At 45.9% G+C, this 19187-nt stretch overlaps 1 protein-coding gene across 2 annotated transcripts in view; it reads left to right on the forward strand.

Annotated features, from left to right (window-relative positions):
- pcca (propionyl-CoA carboxylase subunit alpha) overlaps window positions 1-19187 on the forward strand; it is a 40726-nt gene that overhangs the window by 11740 nt on the left and 9799 nt on the right. Inside the window, exons 8-23 of one of the 2 annotated variants that reach the window (XR_004162692.1) lie at window positions 26-62; window positions 196-274; window positions 2717-2819; window positions 3038-3132; window positions 3668-3818; window positions 5389-5532; window positions 6321-6395; window positions 8319-8387; window positions 8570-8645; window positions 8855-9068; window positions 10897-10999; window positions 11798-11896; window positions 12291-12344; window positions 16087-16227; window positions 17500-17577; window positions 17711-18225. Coding sequence is in view for 1 of the 2 variants with exons in the window: in XM_012840738.2 (XP_012696192.2) it covers window positions 26-62; window positions 196-274; window positions 2717-2819; window positions 3038-3132; window positions 3668-3818; window positions 5389-5532; window positions 6321-6395; window positions 8319-8387; window positions 8570-8645; window positions 8855-9068; window positions 10897-10999; window positions 11798-11896; window positions 12291-12344; window positions 16087-16227; window positions 17500-17577; window positions 17711-17779 (1587 nt within the window). In the remaining variant the exon portion in view is untranslated. Of the gene's footprint in view, window positions 1-25; window positions 63-195; window positions 275-2716; window positions 2820-3037; window positions 3133-3667; window positions 3819-5388; window positions 5533-6320; window positions 6396-8318; window positions 8388-8569; window positions 8646-8854; window positions 9069-10896; window positions 11000-11797; window positions 11897-12290; window positions 12345-16086; window positions 16228-17499; window positions 17578-17710; window positions 19174-19187 lie in introns of those variants that run through there. The other variant, XM_012840738.2, reaches the window with a different exon arrangement.

Consider the following 19187-nt stretch of genomic DNA (forward strand, 5'->3'; position numbering starts at 1 on the left):
TTTTTCTTGTTTGTCATCTCTGTAGGATGCTGAGGAGGCCGTGAAGATTTCTAATCAAATCGGTATGAGCCCTTTTGTCAGCACTTCACACATAACTCCGTATTCTCCTTAAACTTGGGAGCAAAAGAAGGCACTCCTGTGTGTCCGGCCCCAGGTGTTGAGTTTGTGTTTTAATCTGGCCGTTCTCTGGCACAGGGTATCCCGTTATGATCAAAGCATCAGCTGGAGGAGGAGGCAAAGGCATGAGGATATCATGGAACGACGACGAGACCCGGTGAGACCGTGATGGATGAGCCACCGTTAGAGTATGTAGACAGTACCACAGCACTGATGAAGGTTGGGCAGACTTGGGTGACTGCTGTGCTGGTGCATTGGGAAAACAGGTAGAGGGCAGTGCTAACTGGTGACTGGTTATTAGACAGTGTTGGGGTGCCTGAGCATAGAACAGGGTAAGCAGAGTACGCTCATTATTACAATCAAGAGTCCCCTTCAGGCTTATATCAGTTTCATATTATGGATATGCAATTGCAATACCATATGGTAATTTGAGTCTGGTCTCTACTGGGTGGGCGTTTTGGGGGTGAATATTTACTCTGAGTTTAATCAAGGGTGGTCCTGTCTGATGAGGGGGTCGGGGGGTAGATGACAGGAGGACAGCCCTGTGGGGAGTGTTTACTCTTCAGCATGACAGAGGGGGAGAAATGGAGGGAGAAGGGGCAGGCAGAATCATATGGAAATGCAGAGAAAAAAACAAGGCAATGGAAAGAGGAGGAGGAGGAGAAGAGAGAGAGAGAGGGGGTGAAGATGGGGAGAGCAGTGGAGGAAGAAAGGCAATGAGGTTTGCCTTGAAGAAGAGCAAGACTGTGATGAAGACAGGTGTGTGTTTTTGTGTGTCTGCTTTGACCACAGCTGATTCAAACCTGTGAGGTCCTCACAGAGCCCCTCTTGATCTTGGCTTACGGTTTTTAGTCGGTTTTTCCCTTTCTCTCCTTCTCCACTCTTCCGAGTTCTTGCCTTCCAGCTATCTGTTTTCCAGATGCCGTGCTCAGAGAGGATTCTGGGTAGAATGCAAGCTGATAATTATCAGCCTTATCTCCTCAGCCAAGTTGCTCTTTTGTTTATCAGCTAATTGGATTTATCACACAAAGGCAAACAAGCCTTGGGGGAGATTCAGAAGGAGAAATCACCAATCAGGGGGATTGCTTTCATACTCAATCTTAGCCAAAAGGTGATGGGGCGAAGTGTGTGTGTGTGTGTGTGTGTGTGTGGGGGCTCTCTCATCTGACATACACGTCACTTCAAAGTGTCTGCAGATAAAGGTCAGGGTGACGGTTTATCTCGTTAATCTTCTTATCTAATATGAACTGAACTTCAAGAGGCTCCAGAGACTCATGATTTCATGATATTTACATACAGTATGCAACAGAAGTGAGTAAACCCCTGCACTTAAATGTCAAATGATTCAAAATTGTATTATTCAATAATTGCATTATTTCTAGGTTGAGAAATGAACAATCTTATGAACAATGAAAAACAAATACTTTAGAAAGACTATATTGAAAATACCGGCCTCAAAGTAGAAACTCAAATCAATACACCCGTGATCATAGGGCAAATGCTTTAGACTTACGCAGGGGATATCTGAGTTTCTGTGACCGCTCAGACAGTGTGAAGGACATTGCTTAACGTCAACCTCTATGGACGGCTTCCAAGAAGAAAAAAAAACCTCGCCTACTCTTTGGCAAACTGCAAGATTAAACTTGAGTAAAGAACATGAAAAGAATTGTGATGAATATTGGGATCACATTCTTTGGTCAGATGAGACCAAGATTAAGTTCTTCGGCTCAGATGGGGTCCAGCATGTTTGGCATGAACCTGGCAAGGACTACTACAGTGAACACATTGTTCTGAAAGTGAAGCACGGAGGTGGGAGTGAGATGATATGGGGCTGCAGAGAGCAAAAGGTGTGGGGGTGACATTTATAGATGGCACCATGAATGCCTGTGGATATATCAAAATAATGGCCAACACGATGACTCTCAGTCTCCAGAAGCTTGGCAGAAGAGCATGATGACAATCCCCAGAACACTGCCAAAATGATGGGGTTTCTAAAACTATGTATGTCACCTGAATGCCAAGTATGTCGCCTCATTCGAGTCCAATCGAACACCTTTGGGGTATTTTAAAAAGAAGGGTCAAGCAACACAACCACTCCAGCACAGAGCAACTGAAAATGTGTCTCTGAAGAATGGCAGAACACTGGTGTCCTCCATGCCGAGGAAGATTGAGAAAATAATGGTGGACATACAAAGCGTAGAAAATATAAAAGATTTTAATCTCATTAATGAAAGGTGTACTGACTTTTGTTGCATTGAGTTCCTTATGTGGGGGGCTGTAGTTTTAATATAGTCAAGCTAAACTTGTTCAACTTACTAACTTATTAAGTAATGCAATTACTGTAAGTTGATAACATTTTGAATCATTTGACAGTGAAGTGATATTGCACAGGGGCACAAACATCTGTGTTATACTGTATGTGCAAGACACTGATATGTGTTTGTTTTTTTTGTTTCTTTTTCAATTTTAATTTATTTGTATTAACTAGTAAGTTGAAGTTTCTGGCAAATATTTGATTTTGTTTGTATGTTTTCTCTCTTTTACTCCTCCTTTCTCTCTCTCTCGGTCTTCATCCTGTCTCTGTCTCATGCTCCTGCAGGGAAGGCTTTCGCTTCTCCTCACAGGAGGCTGCGTCGAGCTTCGGGGACGACCGTCTCCTCATTGAGAAGTACATTGATAACCCAAGACACATCGAGATCCAGGTGAGGCCCCAGACTCCTCCCACCAGTGTCACCAGACAGCCAATGGGAATGACTTATTACTGAATTGTATGCGTATGTGATTCTGTCTTTACCTTGTGGCTCTGTGCAAAACTTCATGTCATGTGGCTATGTTTGTGCTAGTGTTGACTGGTTGTTGTGAGACGTTTGTGTGTCGCTGATTGGCTGTTGTGTGACGTTTGTGGGCCTCTGATTGGCAGGTTCTGGCGGATAAGCACGGGAACGCTCTGTGGTTGAATGAGAGGGAGTGCTCCATCCAGAGGAGGAACCAGAAGGTGGTGGAGGAGGCGCCCAGGTCTGAACATCTCTGCTCTATTTCCCCTCTCACTTTTTCTACCTCTTCCTCTCATATGCTCTTTCGCCAGATGATCTTCCTCCCTCCCTCTCTCCCTTCCTTCCTTCTCCCCTTCTGCTGCACATGGATGTCTGATAGGATGCTTTAGGAAGTGGGTTCACCTATTTAGCCCAGTGGTTTGGATGCTAGATCTGAACCTGAAGGATTGCGAAATCCAGCCCTAAGATGTCCGAAGCAGTCTTAATCAGTTCTATAGTCCTTCAGTCAGTTTTCAATATGAAATATAATTTCCTTACACACCTTTGCCGCTGGACCATTTGATACAGTCTTTAACTCAAAAAATGCCCCAACATGGGCCTCCTTCTGGCCAACAAGCATATTCCAAAAGAATTAGACTGTCAGCTGTCCTACCTCAGCCAAGTCAAATCTTATATCATTGAATTTATTCATTTTTAGAATGTTTTTTTTCTTTGTAAACAAATGTAAGTATATTTACAGCACAGGATGCTTATTGAGCGAACTCCCTTTCTGACAGTACGTTTCTGGACCCCGAGACGCGCCGGGCCATGGGGGAGCAGGCGGTGTCTCTGGCCAAGGCTGTGAAGTACTCCTCAGCCGGCACAGTGGAGTTCCTGGTGGACTCCACGAAGAACTTCTACTTCCTTGAGATGAACACCCGACTGCAGGTGGGGAAAGAGTACCCCTCTAGATCATCCTGTGTTGATTAAAAAAATATCTATGATATTTTGAGCTTGAGTAATGGATGTGAACATTTGAACTGTGCATCTAATGGAGGTGTGCTTGCTTTCATGCCAGATCTTCAGAGCAACAAAACAAAAGAGATCTGCTGATCTTGTATAAAATAGTGTGCTCTTCTTCCAGCTGATTTGGTGTCAGGTTCTATCAGATGTCCTAATAACAGGGTTTAGCATATGATCAAGGCAAGCTTTGCTAAAGGAGCTTTCCTTAGCCTAAGCTTGCTTATAATATTGGCTCCAGGACAATTGTCTGCAGGAGGCAGAGATGCCCACTAAGGCAGCCTTGTGTCATGCATTTGTGTGTATATGTTTGGGTGAACTCAGGTGATCTCTGCTCGGTTCTGACTCCAGAAGGTCAGATATATTACTGGTGCCAATCTCTTTGGTCCTATTTGATTAGGATATGATGTGCCGTTCACTGTGATTGGCTGAAATAGAAAAGGCTCATGCTGGTTTGTGGCAAACAGGAAAGAAGACCGGATGGTTAGAATATACGCTGAGGCGGGAAATGCACATGCAAAAAGAGACTCTGAGATCTGAGTTGAGTGGTCAGTCGAACAACGACGGCAAACATATGTTGGACAGTGGAGCAGTGCGAGATACGAGGGACAGAAATAAACAGAGACAGACAAAAACAACAGAACCGGAACAGACAGAGCCATGAAGAGAGAGAGAGACAGACAGACGCTCAGGCTGTGGCATGGCTGGAGGCGGCATTTCAACAGGCGCTCATAAAAGGCTTCATGGCACTGGTGCAGAGAGGGAGAGATGGAGGGACAGAGAAAGAGGGAGGGAAGAGACAGCTGGGCCAGGAGAGCTGGTCATCAGCAGAGATGAAAGCAGCCCAGCACAGGAGCTCATTAGGGTAGACTTCCCAGAAAGCAGCGGGAGAGAGAGAGGGAGAGGGAAAGAAGGAGAGAGGGAGTAGAGGGACTAGAGAGAGAGGGATTAGAGATAGAGAAAGAGAGAGAGAGAGAGAAAGAGAGAGAGAGGGAAAGAGAAAGAGAGAGGGAGGGAGGGAGGGAGAGAGAGAGAGAAAAAGAGAGAGAAAAAGAGAGAGAGAGAGAGAGCGCGCCAGGCCCACAGAAGGCCCGCTTCAGGGGTTTCCAGTCACAGGAACGACCCAGTAGCAGCTGTCTCTGGGTGCCCTTTATGGAGGTGTACTGGGGTGGAGGCTGGTAGATGCTAAAGGCTTAGGAGTTCTTAAAAGTAGGCTGGCGGATTGAACCAGATTTCAGAACAGACTGAACAGGTAAAGACAGGGACTAGCTGTTCAGGGTTCTGAAGAACCTGGGTTGGTTTGTGTTCAAAATGTCTGTGAAGTTTGCATGATGATGATGATGATGATGATGATGATGATTTCTTTAACACTGAGAGCCTTGGATGTGGCGAGTGAGACTCTGGTAATGGAGTGATAGAGGTGGTTCATGGTGGTTCTGCTGTGTGTGGAGGCAGTGAATGCTGCTGCTGATGGTGTACCCCCTCCCATCCTCCTCAGGTGGAGCACCCCATCACAGAGTGCATCACTGGTCTGGACCTGGTGCAGCAGATGATCCACGTCGCCAAGGGTTACCCACTAAAGCACAAGCAGGAGGATGTCCCCATCAACGGATGGGCCATCGAGAGCCGAGTGTACGCCGAGGTACTGATTACAGCACACACACACACACACACACACACACACACAAGGTTCTATATATACCCAGTGGCTGGGCCATCAAGAGCAGAGTCTACACTGAGCTACTGAAATCAATACACAGAGCAAAACAAGTACACACACACCCCAAACAAGCACACGTTTCTTGTAAATGAAGCGGCTGGGCCAATATGTGCCTGAGTCACATTGAGGTACTGAACACAATCCACCGAACAAACATGTCAGTTTGTTTGTTTGTTTCCTGTGTGTACCCAGTGGTGTGGTTATCAAAAGTAGACACACACACACACACACACACACACACACACACACACACACACACGTCTGTACATAGACCCAGTGTTATGGCCATTGAGTGTGTAGTATGCAGAGTTATTGAATGCACTACACACGCACCTAAACACACACTCTTTTCCTGTAACTGCTAGAGTGGGTTAGAGTCATTCGAGTGTATGCTGTGATGCTAAATACACACACACTCACATACCTCAACCCGGTGTTCCTTGAATATATAATTATTTATATATTTTAATGTGATTCAGATTTTTTGAATGTTCCAAGGAAGAGGAAATTATGGTTGTTTACTAGCTGTTGAGGAGGGGGAGGGAGAAGATGAATAGAGGGAGTGGGGTGAGGAGAGAAGGGATGGGGTCCCTCGTTAACCTGGGGGGGGTAATTAGGCGAGTGCCAGGGGCAGTAAGGTTGCTCTGACCTCTGTTTCCTGTGTGCTTTTATATGTGGCTTAATGTTTCCTGTCTTTTGTCCCTCCTCAGGACCCATACAAGTCATTTGGGCTGCCCTCTATTGGGCGACTCTCTCAGTACCAGGAGCCTGTGAACCTGCCCAATGTGAGTGCTGCTCACGTGTGTTTACACCCTCACTCACTCACTCACTCACTCACTCACTTACTTGGAAACATCATAGTCTGTTTTAATTCTTTTTTTTTATAGTCTTCGTTTGTGGCTGGTTTTCCACTGATGATGCATCTTAATGTAGGGCAGTGTTGACCGACTCCGATGAGCGTATGTGTGTGTGCGCACCCCTACAGCTTATAACAAATTCTATTTTTATAAAAAAATAACTTGTTTTAGATTGGCTGTTAGAACTTAAAATCAGGAGATCTGTATTAGCGTTTTGAGGGCTAAAACATAACAGAAACACATTTCTTAAACAAATACAGTACATGTACTGTCAGTGCTAATTCAGTGGGGTTATTTAAGCAACAAAAAAATGATCTGTATTTCATACACATACAACATAAAGTGAACCCAGAGGCACGACAGACTGCAGTGTTGGTCTGCTTCCTCGAATTCTTTTAGTAATCAAGAAAAATCCCTTGCGTAAACGTAATCCAAAAAAACAATCCTCCTCAAAAATAGCAATACATTGCAACGTGAACAAAAACAGGAACAAAAAGGAATACAGCACTTCTCACAGCTCTTTGAGCTGAAGGGGATCTTTTGTGTGTCGGTAATCCTAAACCTCGGATTTCGAACGGTCCAGAGAAAGCTCGCTATTTAAATAATAATCATACGTAGAAAACAAAACAACTTGTTTGTACAAATATGGACTTTTAGCTGCATAGGTTATAGGTTTTGAAAACTCTAGCTTGCCACCACTTCTCCATACAACACACCACAATGAGAAAAGACAACCTCCCCTTTTGTGTGTCACCCTACAACCCGGGAGCATACCTATTTAAAGCAACAGCACCCCAATGTGTAGGCCTAAATTATCACTAATTTTGTCCCATCACTATTTAATTCAGTCGGATATGGTAATCGTATCATAAACCAGATTATATTATCTCCAGCCTTCATATAGAATGTGCCTGAGAGCCTATACCTGACTCTCTCAGCACCTATGACATGATAAAAACTTCATATTATGTGAACATCACAGGCTTCAAGCGATTGTTTCAAGTGTGTGTGTGTGGACCCTACAACTTCAAGCGATTTTGTGTGTGTGTGTGTGTGTGTGTGTGTGTGTGTGTGTGTGTGTGACCCTGACTGCCATAAGAGATGATGACTGCATTGTGGATCAATAGAGGAAGTGCAGTCAATTCCCACTGAATCTGCAGGCAGCTCCATCAGCCATGTCTACGGGTTACTATCTATAGGACGTCTATTAGCTTGTGTGCAGCAAAAAGCCTTGTCTTCAGAAAGAAACACACACATACACAAATAAGGTTAACATCACATCCTGAAGGACAGCTCTGTAACTCACTGTTATACTGAGGGATGGATTTGGTGTTCCTGTGTTATGGTTTGGCAGGCTGTATAACTTGAAATTGGCACATTATTGTGTTCCTTCTTGTGATGTTTTGAGTGCCAGAATGGAATGCATGCAGAGTTGTTTTTGTGTGACCAATAGACGCCCTTGGAGGCAGTTTAGGAAAATAAATATATAAGAAATTAAAAATAAATAAATAAATAATAAAAAAACATTTTTGGGATCTGCCCAAAGGCTGTAGAGAATCCATTAGGACTCCACAAGCAGTTTTATTTTTCAACAGAATAAATTAAAGCTGTTCTGGTCCTGGAGGACTACTCAAGATCAGAGCAGTTATTCAACCCTTTGAAGAAGTAGATCATGTGGTGGGTGCACTTAACTGTCATTTCGAAACCAAAATATCAACATCAACATCTCCAGCTATCAACAGTATGGCGATGGCAAATGCATAAATGGCTAATGGTTTGCAGCTTTAAGCACCCTCCAAGATGGGATTTCCCCAATATTTAACCTTCTGAACCTCCTGTTCTTCTGCACAGGTTCGAGTTGACAGTGGCATTGAAGAAGGAAGTGACATCAGCATCTATTATGACCCCATGATCTCAAAGGTTGGTTCGTCTCTTACTGTTTTGTGGGGTGTAGATCCATCATTGTGAGCAGTAGGATACAGAAGAGTTGAGCGTGAGGACTACTTGTATCAGCAGTCCTCTTGTATTTGGTTCTAGTCACGTCTTCATCTCCTCCTCTTCCGTTTATATCTCTTTCTCAATTTCTCCTGCCCTCTCTTCAGCTTGTGACATATGGCAAAACGCGAGCTGAGGCCTTGAAGAAAATGGAGAACGCACTGGATAATTATGTAATCAGAGGTGTGCTTGCGAAGGCTCACATGCATACACAAATGCTCATCCACTCTCGTACACACACAATTCACACAAGTAATACACATATACAGTTTTGACATGCTTGGGATAACTAACTCGGTCATACCTCGCCTCATAACACACATTCTCCCTCTCTTGTCTTCATACTCCCCCCCCCCCCCCCCCCCCCTATCTCTCTCTCTCTCTCTCTCCAGGTGTGACCCATAACATTCCACTCCTGCGGGAGATCATCGTTCACCCGCGCTTCATCTCCGGCGACATCAGCACCAACTTCCTGCCGGAGGTGTACCCCGAAGGGTTCAAAGGTCACCCGCTGACAGCCCCCGAGCGACGGGAGCTCCTAGCTACGGCTGCCGCGCTCTCTGTGGCAGCGCAGCTCCGCTCACAAAAGTTCCTGGGAGATCTCAGGTGAGCCACGCACCAGAAGATGCGTCCACAAAAGAAACCTAAAAATGAACGAATGAACGAATGAACGAATGAATGAATGATTGTTTGTTCTCTTCTGTTATTTGTTACATTATTTACTTCAACCATCATTTTCTCAACCAACTCAAGAAGCATCATGTTGGAGCATCAAGAGCAGCATGTTGGTAACAATTATAAGTTGTGGGACAAAAAACTGCACACACATTGGGAACCACATTTCCATTACCCAAGGCTTAGTGCCATTTTGTGCTACCACAGCAGAGGGATTACTTGCCTCACTTCTGCAGTCCCTCTCTAAACATCCTACTCTGTTATCTCAGCTGTGCGGTGAGAGTGTTTGTGTACCTAAGAGCTGTCTGTTTCTCCTACTGTTTCTTCTGCTGTTTGTTCTTGTGACTTATTGCCTTCTGCCTGTTGCCCATATGAGGCAGACGGTTGGGTTCTCTACTGCCCCCCACTGGTCGAGTGGATCTATGTACCTCAATCTCTAACCAATGTTTTGATTTAATCTGTATTGTCCCTGAATGTGAACAAGAGAGTATCAGAACATGAGCTGGCATACAAATCCTGGCAGGGTTGATCACAATATCAGAAGCTAGTGATGTTTCCTGAAATGAGGGGAGGGGAAGGGAGGGCTGTGAATGTGTCCATGCACAAAATCTATAATCCTCTGCGTCTCATCTCCTCTGCCACACGTGCTTTTATATCCCGCGTGGAAGCGTTCTCTTCCCGCTCAGGCGGTACTTTGGTCGTGCTCACTCATTCTCTCCCTCTCTCTCTCATTCTCTCCCTTTTTCTCTCATTCTTGCCCTCTCACAGTCTTTCTCCCTTCCTCCCTCTCTCTTGCTGCCTCTTTAGTGAGTCAAATTCCTCTGGCTCCTCTCTTCACCAGTATTTTTTTTAAGTGTGTGTATGTTCGATGTGAGCAGAGAGCGTCTTTCTATGCTTTCTCTGTGTGTGTGTGTGTGTGTGTGTGTGTGTGTGTGTGTGTGTGTGTGTCTGTGTGTGTGTGTGTGTGTGTGTGTGTGTGTGTGTGTGTGTGAGATTACACTTTGAGGATGCTCCTGTGCGAGAACTCCTCAGAGCAGTAGCTTTCACTCAGCGCCTCAAGATCATCTGCCATCTGTCCAAACACCTCTCTCTTTCTCTCCTTCTCCCACCTATCCCCTCTTCTCTCCCCTCATCTGTCCCCTAGATCCACTGTGGGGTGGGGTGGGGTGGGGTAAGGGGGCAGAAATATCTCAATAATAGCCCCTTTGCTCAAAGGATCAAAACAGGATTCAAGTGAATTAAACCTACGGTCTGTTTTCTCACGTCACATTAAAATGCTACCTGTGTTGGAGCTGTTGCCCTCACAATTGAAAGTATGGCTGAGTCATTGCCCAGAATGCAACTGAATTTAGATGTCGACTAATGCTGGAAGAAATAGCAACATTTTGGGACTGAATCTGCTTGTAATCTAAACACAACGTTGACACCTCATGTGATCATGACCTAAGAAGAGATCAGGGAAACTGAGGAAGCAAAGATTAAATGTTTCCCTTGATCCAGTCAGCATGACCAGATGTCCGTTCAGAGTGAGAAGGTTTGAGATTGAACATCATGAAATGGTTTGGCTGATCCAGGTCATGTGACGTACAGAGGCGCCTCTGTGTGTTTTATCTGTTAATTTGTGTGTGTGTGCGTGTGTTTGTGTGTTTATAAATGGAGGCTTCCTGTTTGGATGGATGTCCTGTTGTCCTAAGATGGCTGAATGTTTCTAATTCTGTGTGTGTGTGTGTGTGTGTGTGTGTGTGTTTGTTTGTTTCAGGGTGTCCAACACCCAACAGGAGCGGAGGAGCTGGGAACTTTGTGTGGAGTTGGACAAGGGGGCACACATGCTTGGTGTGACTCGGTCGGGCTCTGCTTACACAGTGAGAGTCTACACACACACACACACACACACACACACTTAAAACATGTGCTTCTGTACTAGCTAGTTAAAACAGCCCTTGTCCTCCCAGTGTTTTAATATATGCACGCACACACACTGACAGCACAATATCCTGCTGTTGCTTCTGTAGGAGTTTGGCCATTTCAAACTGTTTGGGAACACACACTCATGACCCCAACGACCCTTTAAGATGTTGGGTTGTCTCTGATCCTCTGGTTGAGACGGACAGTAAAGGAAGAGTCATTTCAGCACCTCTCTTTCTTTCTCTCTCTCTCTCTCTCTCTCTCTCTCTCTCTCTCTCTCTCTCTCCCTCCCCCATTCCTTTCCCTCTCACCCCTTTCTCTCTGACAGTCTGTATGTGTCTGTCTGTCGTCACTCCCTGCTCGGGCGTTTGGACACCTGTGCTCTCTCGACTCTGGGGTACAAGTGTTTTTTAGGCAGTGCAGGGGGCCACACCTGATCTGTGTGTGTGTGTCAAAGCTGGTGTCCATTCCCAAGCATGTTTACACAAGTGGCAGCGTGTCAAAGGCCAGAGCTCCCTCAGTGGCTTGCAGTACTCGTCTGGTTTCACTGCTGGAGTCTCACTCTCAGCCTCTTCCACTCTCCACTCCATCTCCATCCATTACACACACACACACACACATACACACACACACACACACACACACGCTGCTTACTCCTGAGAACAACCTCTCAGAAAACCTCTGGACTTAGATCAAGTTGATAATGGAAAGTAATGGACTCTTAGTGAGCTAATTCTGTTGTGGTTTGTGTGAAGGTGGAGGTCGACGGGGAGAAGCTGGAGGTGTGTGGGGACTGGAATCTCGCCTCAGCTCTGTTGAATGTCACAGTGAATGGCACACACAGGACTCTACAGGTATGTGCGCAGATATAGAACCATGCGTCAGGCACACACACACACACACACACACACACACATATATTCTGATATATGTACCACTGTCGACTTGCCCTCACATAGGACAGTTTTACCATATGTTATAAGCTGATATACAGATAAGCTCATATTCAGATATATGCACACGTGTACCCATTTAGCGCCTTTATCACATACGTATATGTAGCATATGTGTGAAACACATGGATTACATTTCAAGTAATTTCTATCTCCCTTTATCTCCTCCTTTCCTTTTCCCTCCTCATCACTGTCCCCTCCTCTTTCATCTCCCATCTCCTGTCCTTTTCTCCTCCACCATCCCTTCCTCTATGTCCTTTTCCTCCTCTTCTCTCCTCTCCTCCTCCGCTCTCAGTGTCTCTCTCGTAGTGCTGCTGGAGATATCAGCCTGCAGTATCTGGGTACCACGGTGAGTCTCCAGCTCCTCCTGTCCTCACACTTCTCCTCCTACTCGCATGCAGCTGCTCCTCCTCCGCTGCTCATGGGAGTGAACAGAGGAGGAAAAGCCCCTTTCATAACCTGGCAAGCGTCCAGCTGCTGTGTGTGTGTGTGTGCGTGTGTGTGTGTGCGTGTGTGTGTGCGTGTGTGTGTGTGTGTGCGTGTGTGTGTGTGTGAGATGGGGTCTTTGTCTGAGTGCATCCATGTGTACCCCATGGTGTGTGATGGATGTTGTATTGTGTTTGGCAGTGGGCCATGTATCCTGTTTCTCAACATGCTTTTTGCTACTCTGTATCAGAGCTGAATGATCACATACACTCACACACACACACACACACACACACACACACACACACACACACACACACGGCATGATGTGCCACTGGTAAACAAACCCTGCTGTACACGTGCACTGTATGTATTTTCTACTGTCTCATAATTGATGTTCATTCATTCAGCCTGCCCCCCTGCTTCTCTGTCTCATCCATTTACACAAACAAACAAACAGCACAGGATAATCATGGGGAGGGAAACAGGAAGTGATGTATTTAGCAGAGGACACACTCTAGCCCTACAGGGTGGATGCTGATCAAAGACCCCCCCTTTGTCTCACAAGCCTCCCCAGCCCTCCCCAGCCCTCCTGAACCCCACACCCCCACCACCAACACCAAGCCCTCTAAATTCATCCCCAGCAGGCTCACTCTTAAGGTTTTAAAGTGTTAGTGTGGTGGGTATTCACCTGTGTGTGTGTGTGTGTGTGTGTGTGTGTGTGTGTGTGTGTGTGTGTGTGTGTGTGTGTGTGTGTGTGTGTGTGTGTGTGTGTGTGTGTGTGTGTGTGTGTGTGTGTGTGTGTGTGTGTGTGTATGTGTATATATATAGAGTCAGGCGCTCGCTCACTCTCATCCATCTGTGTCCTGTTGACCCGCTGCTTCAGCTGGAGCCCCTGTGGGGTGCTGAGTGCTTCTGTGCCCCCCCCCCCCTCTGGCAGCCTCTACAGAGGAGGCTTTCCTGCTGCAAGTAGGGGCGAAGGCCACAAGTCCGTGCATGTGAACCTGAATCTCAGTGGGTTATAGAGGGATGCCGACGACCCAGCACTCCAGTGTGGAGTGTTTAATAGGTAGTATATTAGGCAGAAATATTGGACCTTTGTGGCACTAGCAAGCAATAACTGTAATTGTACATGTGGAGTAGTTGTCCAAAGGAAGTGTATGGTAGAAGAGCATTATGCAGTAGTATTTTATAGAAGGGAAGAGTGTGCATCCCTCTTCTGGCTGTGTGTGGTGAAGTTGCTGTAGTGGTTAGTGTCTGGCCTGTCCAGCCAACCCTCCCAACAATCTCAGGCTGTACTGTACTCAGTTGAGCCTTGGAGGTATCTGGCTTCATATTCGTGGTTGGATATGGGTGCCCTCAAAGGAAATTGTATAATTAACATAAATGTGCAATTACATATGATTTGTAAGAAGCCAAGCACCTAAATCTGTTTGTGAGGGTACGTGAGTTTGCAGCCAACCTGACTTTGTAGTCTTTTAAAGTCTGCCTAAGTGTGCGTGTGTGTGTGTGTGTGTGTGTGTGTGTGTGTGTGTGTGTGTGTGTGTGTGTGTGTGTGTGTGTGTGTGTGTGTGTGTGTGTGTGTGTGACCTTGTCGGCTCTGTCATCTGGCCTGTTGTGAGGTTGCGACCCCTCTGCCCTAATTGTGTGACCTGATGTAACCAGGATGATGCCGGCACTCCAGGGAGAAATTCCTGGAAAGAATGTCCTTTTCCTTCCCAAGCGTCCGCTTTACTGCCCCAAATCCATGATTAACGGCCCGAGTCTTACTTCACCCTTTTGTCCCCTCTGACTTTCCTGTTTCCCCGGCTCTAAATATACCCTACAGGCCACCGTAGGGAAAGGCTCTGTGATCTCTCAGGGTGGCAATTCTGGACAGGGCTTTGTCAAGGACAGGGACCCCCCACTGGCCTGCCACAGAGTGTAGAGGGGAAAAAACAGCTTGGTGCAGAAATGATGGATTTCTGTTTGGTTTTTATTTTTATTATTAATATTACTCCCCAAATGTCAGGTTTGGCTTTCGTTTTAAAGCAGTATTTTTCTCTCTCAGTTCTTTCTCCTTTTCATCTTCTTCCTTCTGACTCACCACCTCTCCTTTGGCGTATCTTTCTCTCTGCTCACTGGAAGAGGTTTTGCCAGTTGCCAGGCAGCGGTCTGGTGAGAGCCTAGACCATAACCAAGTGGTTATTTTGAAGTTGGAGAAATAAAGAAAAAAGTCGGCCTGTGGCATCTGAGAAATGATCAATATAAAGCCATAAGAATAAAACTTAACTGGCTGAAAATAAAACCCTCTGACAACAAACCCCTATGACTGCTATATTTATCCCTTGAATAAGTCTTTCCATTTCAGTGATCTCCTCAGCCCCTGCAGTTACAGTGCCAAGTTAAAGCCGGGTGATTTGAGGGTCTGCCCTTTACTGCCCTCTCCTGTCCACTGGGGGTAAAGGCTGAGTCAGTTCCCCCTGTCAAGTAGAGTCAAGCTAGGTCTCATCCATTGTCATCCCATCCACGTAACATTGCAGAAATGGGGGCACGTCACCACTAAGACTTAGTGCAGTAGAGACTCCAGCAGACATGGAAGAGGATGCGGTCTCGCCATGCTGCTGAGGATGGTCTTACTTCACAGAATGTAGTCTGACCCCACACACACACGCATACATGCACAGGACAATACTGCAATAAATAACACAACACCTAAAAACCAGGTGGTGAGAAGTATGTTAGACTAGAGTAGGAGCACAGTGATGGGGTGATGGTGCTGTTGACATACAGCAGTGTAGAAGTAAGCCTGAATATGAATGTGTAAGTATATGTGGGAGACATGAGAACAGCCTCTTAGAGGAGGAGGAGGACAGAGGCCTGTGGGTTTTCAGTGAGGAGATGATGATGATGATGAAGATGAAGTCTCTCTCTCTGTCTAATGGACCTGGTAGACATCCTCCAGGGACTTTTAGAAGGACGGGCTCTTCACCGAGGTCTTAAGATGATTGGGAGTGAGTGAGACTCCTGGGACATGAGAAACTAGGATACAGTGTGTGTGTGGATGTGTGTTTGCCTGTTTGTGTGTGTGTGCGCGCGCGGTGTCTGTCTGTCTGGTGTTAACAGTAAAGCTATATGTGTGTGTATATATATATATATTGGGTATATATTGGATTTATGTGTGTGAAGGTAACATGTATGTTGTTTCTTTGACTGCTTTAGTCAATAATGTGCAGGTTATAGTGTATGTATGTATGTATGTATGTATGTATGTATGTATGTATGTATACACTAACTTCTCTCTTGCTCTTCTGCAATTTTTAGCTGTATATATTCATTGTAACGTATTTCGTACAGTTTTGGTGGTGACATGATGATTAGGATTGTGTTAAGTTAAGAGATTTTATGTTAAGTGCCATTAACGCAGTGATGTGTATATTAAGCCATATTTGTGTGACTGACAGAGCTTAGTGTGTTTGTGTGTGAACTCTGTCTGTTTATGCGTTTATTTGAAAAGGGACAGTGTACATTAATAAACATTCCCCCTCAAAAAATGTAAATGCACCAGAATTAGCTAGGTTAGCTAGTTTTCATCCGTTGTCCCTTGGCAGGGCATGACGGAGAGATACGGAAATAAAAGAAAGAAATAACAATTAAAAAAAATGATGTCCCTCTCTCCCCTGCAGTTTAAGCTGCGCGTGGTGAGTAAGCTGGCGGCGGCACTCAGTAAGCACATGCCTGAGAAGGTTCCAGAAGACACCAGCAGCATCCTGCGCTCCCCCATGCCTGGAACCGTGGTGGCAGTGTCTGTCAAGCCAGGAGACACGGTAATAGACTCACAGAAATTGAGCCAACACTCAACCACTTTTTTCTTTTCACACCACACGTGCACGCACACGCACACAGAGATCAAGCCATCTCTTAACACCCAGCTATGTTGTCGCTCTCACACCACAAACAAATAAACAAACTCACAGAAATATACACACACACACACACACACACACACACACACACACACACACACAGAGACAGCCTTTTCTCTCTAAGTAAACACATTCATAGGATTGTAGAGTGTTTTCAAGACTATGCCTCTTTATATACAACACCAGAGAAGTGAACCAAACATACTGGTCTGTGCTGCTGGCTCCTGGCTGGGTGGTGAGGTGTGTGAGGTCCGCTCTGGTGAGTGGTGCTGACACATGTCCGGCCTGAGGTCTGGCCCTGGCTGTCAGCTGATGGCCACATGATGTCATGGCCTGGCCGGAGTGCTAATGCCTCATGCATTATACACCAGACGGCTGGCTCCAGCTAACACCACCACGTCTGTGCTCCTGTCCTCCTCCAGGATTCTCTCTCTCTCCCTCTCCCTCTCTTCTTTCTCTTGTTCTTCAGTCTGTCTCTCTCTCATTTCACAGATTCTCTCTCTCTCCCCCCCTGTTTTTCTCTTATCTTCTCGTTGCTCTTCAGTCTCTCTCTATCTTTGTCTCTCTGTCTCTATCTCATTCTACAGATTTTCTTTCTCTCTCTCTCTCTCTCTCTCTCTCTCTCTCTCTCTCTCTCTCTCTCTCTGTTTCTGCTTCCAGTAAGTCAGGCTTTTAGCGCTTTTTAATCCGGATATAATTTTTTCTTAACAGTGCGGCTTCATCCTACTTACCACACATTATGGTAGGGTCATTGATACGCTCATGAATCTGCTCAGAGACCCATGACTCCCTTCATACACCTAAATATGTTCATAGAGCCAGATCTTTTAATGGGTCTCCTCACTGATGAATGGGAGCTGAACTCCAGTAGTCTCGGCTCTGGTTTAAAGGTTCCAGTATCCTGTAGGGGGCGATGTGCTGAGAGACTTTGGGGTATGTTGGCAGTAATGGTGGTGGAGGAAGAGGGAAACCGGTTCTAGAATATTCCACAGTTTGGGTGGGACTGGGTTAATGGCAAAATAGAGCGCACGGAGTAATGTTACAGTTACAGAATAATGCAGGTATTTCCGTGCATAGAGTTCGAAAAAAGTTCTGAAAGGGGTAATGAGAAGTTTGTTTAACAGGATTTATCGTGTGTGTGTGTGTGTGTGTGTGTGTGTGTGTCTCACACAGGTGGCCGGAGGTCAGGAGATCTGTGTCATTGAAGCCATGAAGATGCAAAACAGCATGACCGCTGCAAGGACAGCTAAGGTCAGTAGACATTACCAAACTTATCACTGACACACACACACATACATACACACACACACACAGACACTACGCATACACTTCCTTGTGTCTAACCCACCTTTCTCATGTCTTTGTGTTGGTGTGTGTTAAACAGGTGAAGAGTGTACACTGTAAAGCTGGGGAGACCGTTGGCGAGGGCGACCTTCTCGTGGAGCTGGAGTAACCCGGAGCTGAGGAGCATAATCTACCCCCCCCACCCCCCCAGGCTGTCGCTACCACTTGCCCCCCTCACTCCTAGACCTGCCCCACTGTGCCTCAGTCAACCCACATACACACCAACCCAGTTACCAAGCAACCACTCCTAGAGAAGGCGAAATATTCCCTCCCTTGGTACTGCAATAGGGCTGCCTGTCATTTAAGTTTAGTTTTTCTGTCCTTCACCCCTGTTCTCCTTCCCTATGTGGCTTAGTGTATAACTGGGTTAGTGTATAACTCTTCTTCTATCTCTAGCAGGTGCTTCTCTCATCGCTCACGTGCACTCTGCTGCCCCCCAGCATACGGGTGGTGGAAGGGCAAGGCCATCACACATATGTGCTTACACTTGTGCCTTCTTGACTTGTAGCTATATCTCCTCTCCACCCACACACACACACACACACACACACACACGTTAGAACTACTCTTGTATTACATGCATTACATGTCAAGCTCTTAGGCCACGTGACTCAACAGTCATTCCACTAACTTGTCTCTGCCATGCAAAGACTCACGTCTGTCTCCACCAGCTTCATCTCTGGGTGGGCCGCTGTCTCTCTGCCTTATGTAGAGTTAGTCTGGAGAGGGCACTGAAGGAGGGTTTTCATACTAGGTTTCCCCCTCCCCTTTGCTCTGGTGGAGCATCTCTATCTCTCAAATCTCAACTCGCTCCCTCTGTAGTTGTAGGGAAACACATTGTGATCCTTCAGGAGTGAATAGTTAGAATGTTTGAAGTAGAATATGTCGGTATTTCTTGCGTTGGTTTTTTCAGTGTGTAACAAAAGTGGAGGAGCGGTCTGGAGGACCTGAGGTTCTGAGATGCTCAGAAATCCCATCTAAAATCCAAACACACACACAGAAGCCCCCCCCTCCCCAAAAAAAAAGCCAGAGGTGCGATCTACCCTGGAGCAAAGATGGAATAAACAATTTCCTCAGCACTCACTCTGTTCTAAGGGGATCAAAGGATGACGAAAGAATTGGCTGTTTGTGTGGTATCTGTACTTGCCTGTTAAGGGGTTTGTCTGAATGAACGTGTGTGTGTGTGTCTGTCTAGACATCTATTGCTCAGATGTATTTAGTATGGATTGATTAAGGTTGCTGCACAGATCACACTGATGCGAGCAGGATTGCCATGACCTCTGGCAGTAGCTGCTGCTCTGTTGCCACAGCAGTCAAGCCCAGAAGCGTGACCCTTAACCTTTGACCCCCTCGGCCCCTGGCTCCCCTGCACTATTTGCTCCAACATGCCTCGAGTCTCTGATTCGTCTGTAAATGGTTTTCTGAAAAAAAAAGGTTTTTTTGTAAAAAATACTTTTGGGGAATTCATATTTTATGCATTAAACATATACGATTCTAATCCTGTATCTGCTCAGTGT

The sequence above is a fragment of the Clupea harengus genome, chromosome 21 (genome assembly GCF_900700415.2).
Source record: "Clupea harengus chromosome 21, Ch_v2.0.2, whole genome shotgun sequence".
Taxonomy (NCBI): Eukaryota; Metazoa; Chordata; class Actinopteri; order Clupeiformes; family Clupeidae; genus Clupea; species Clupea harengus.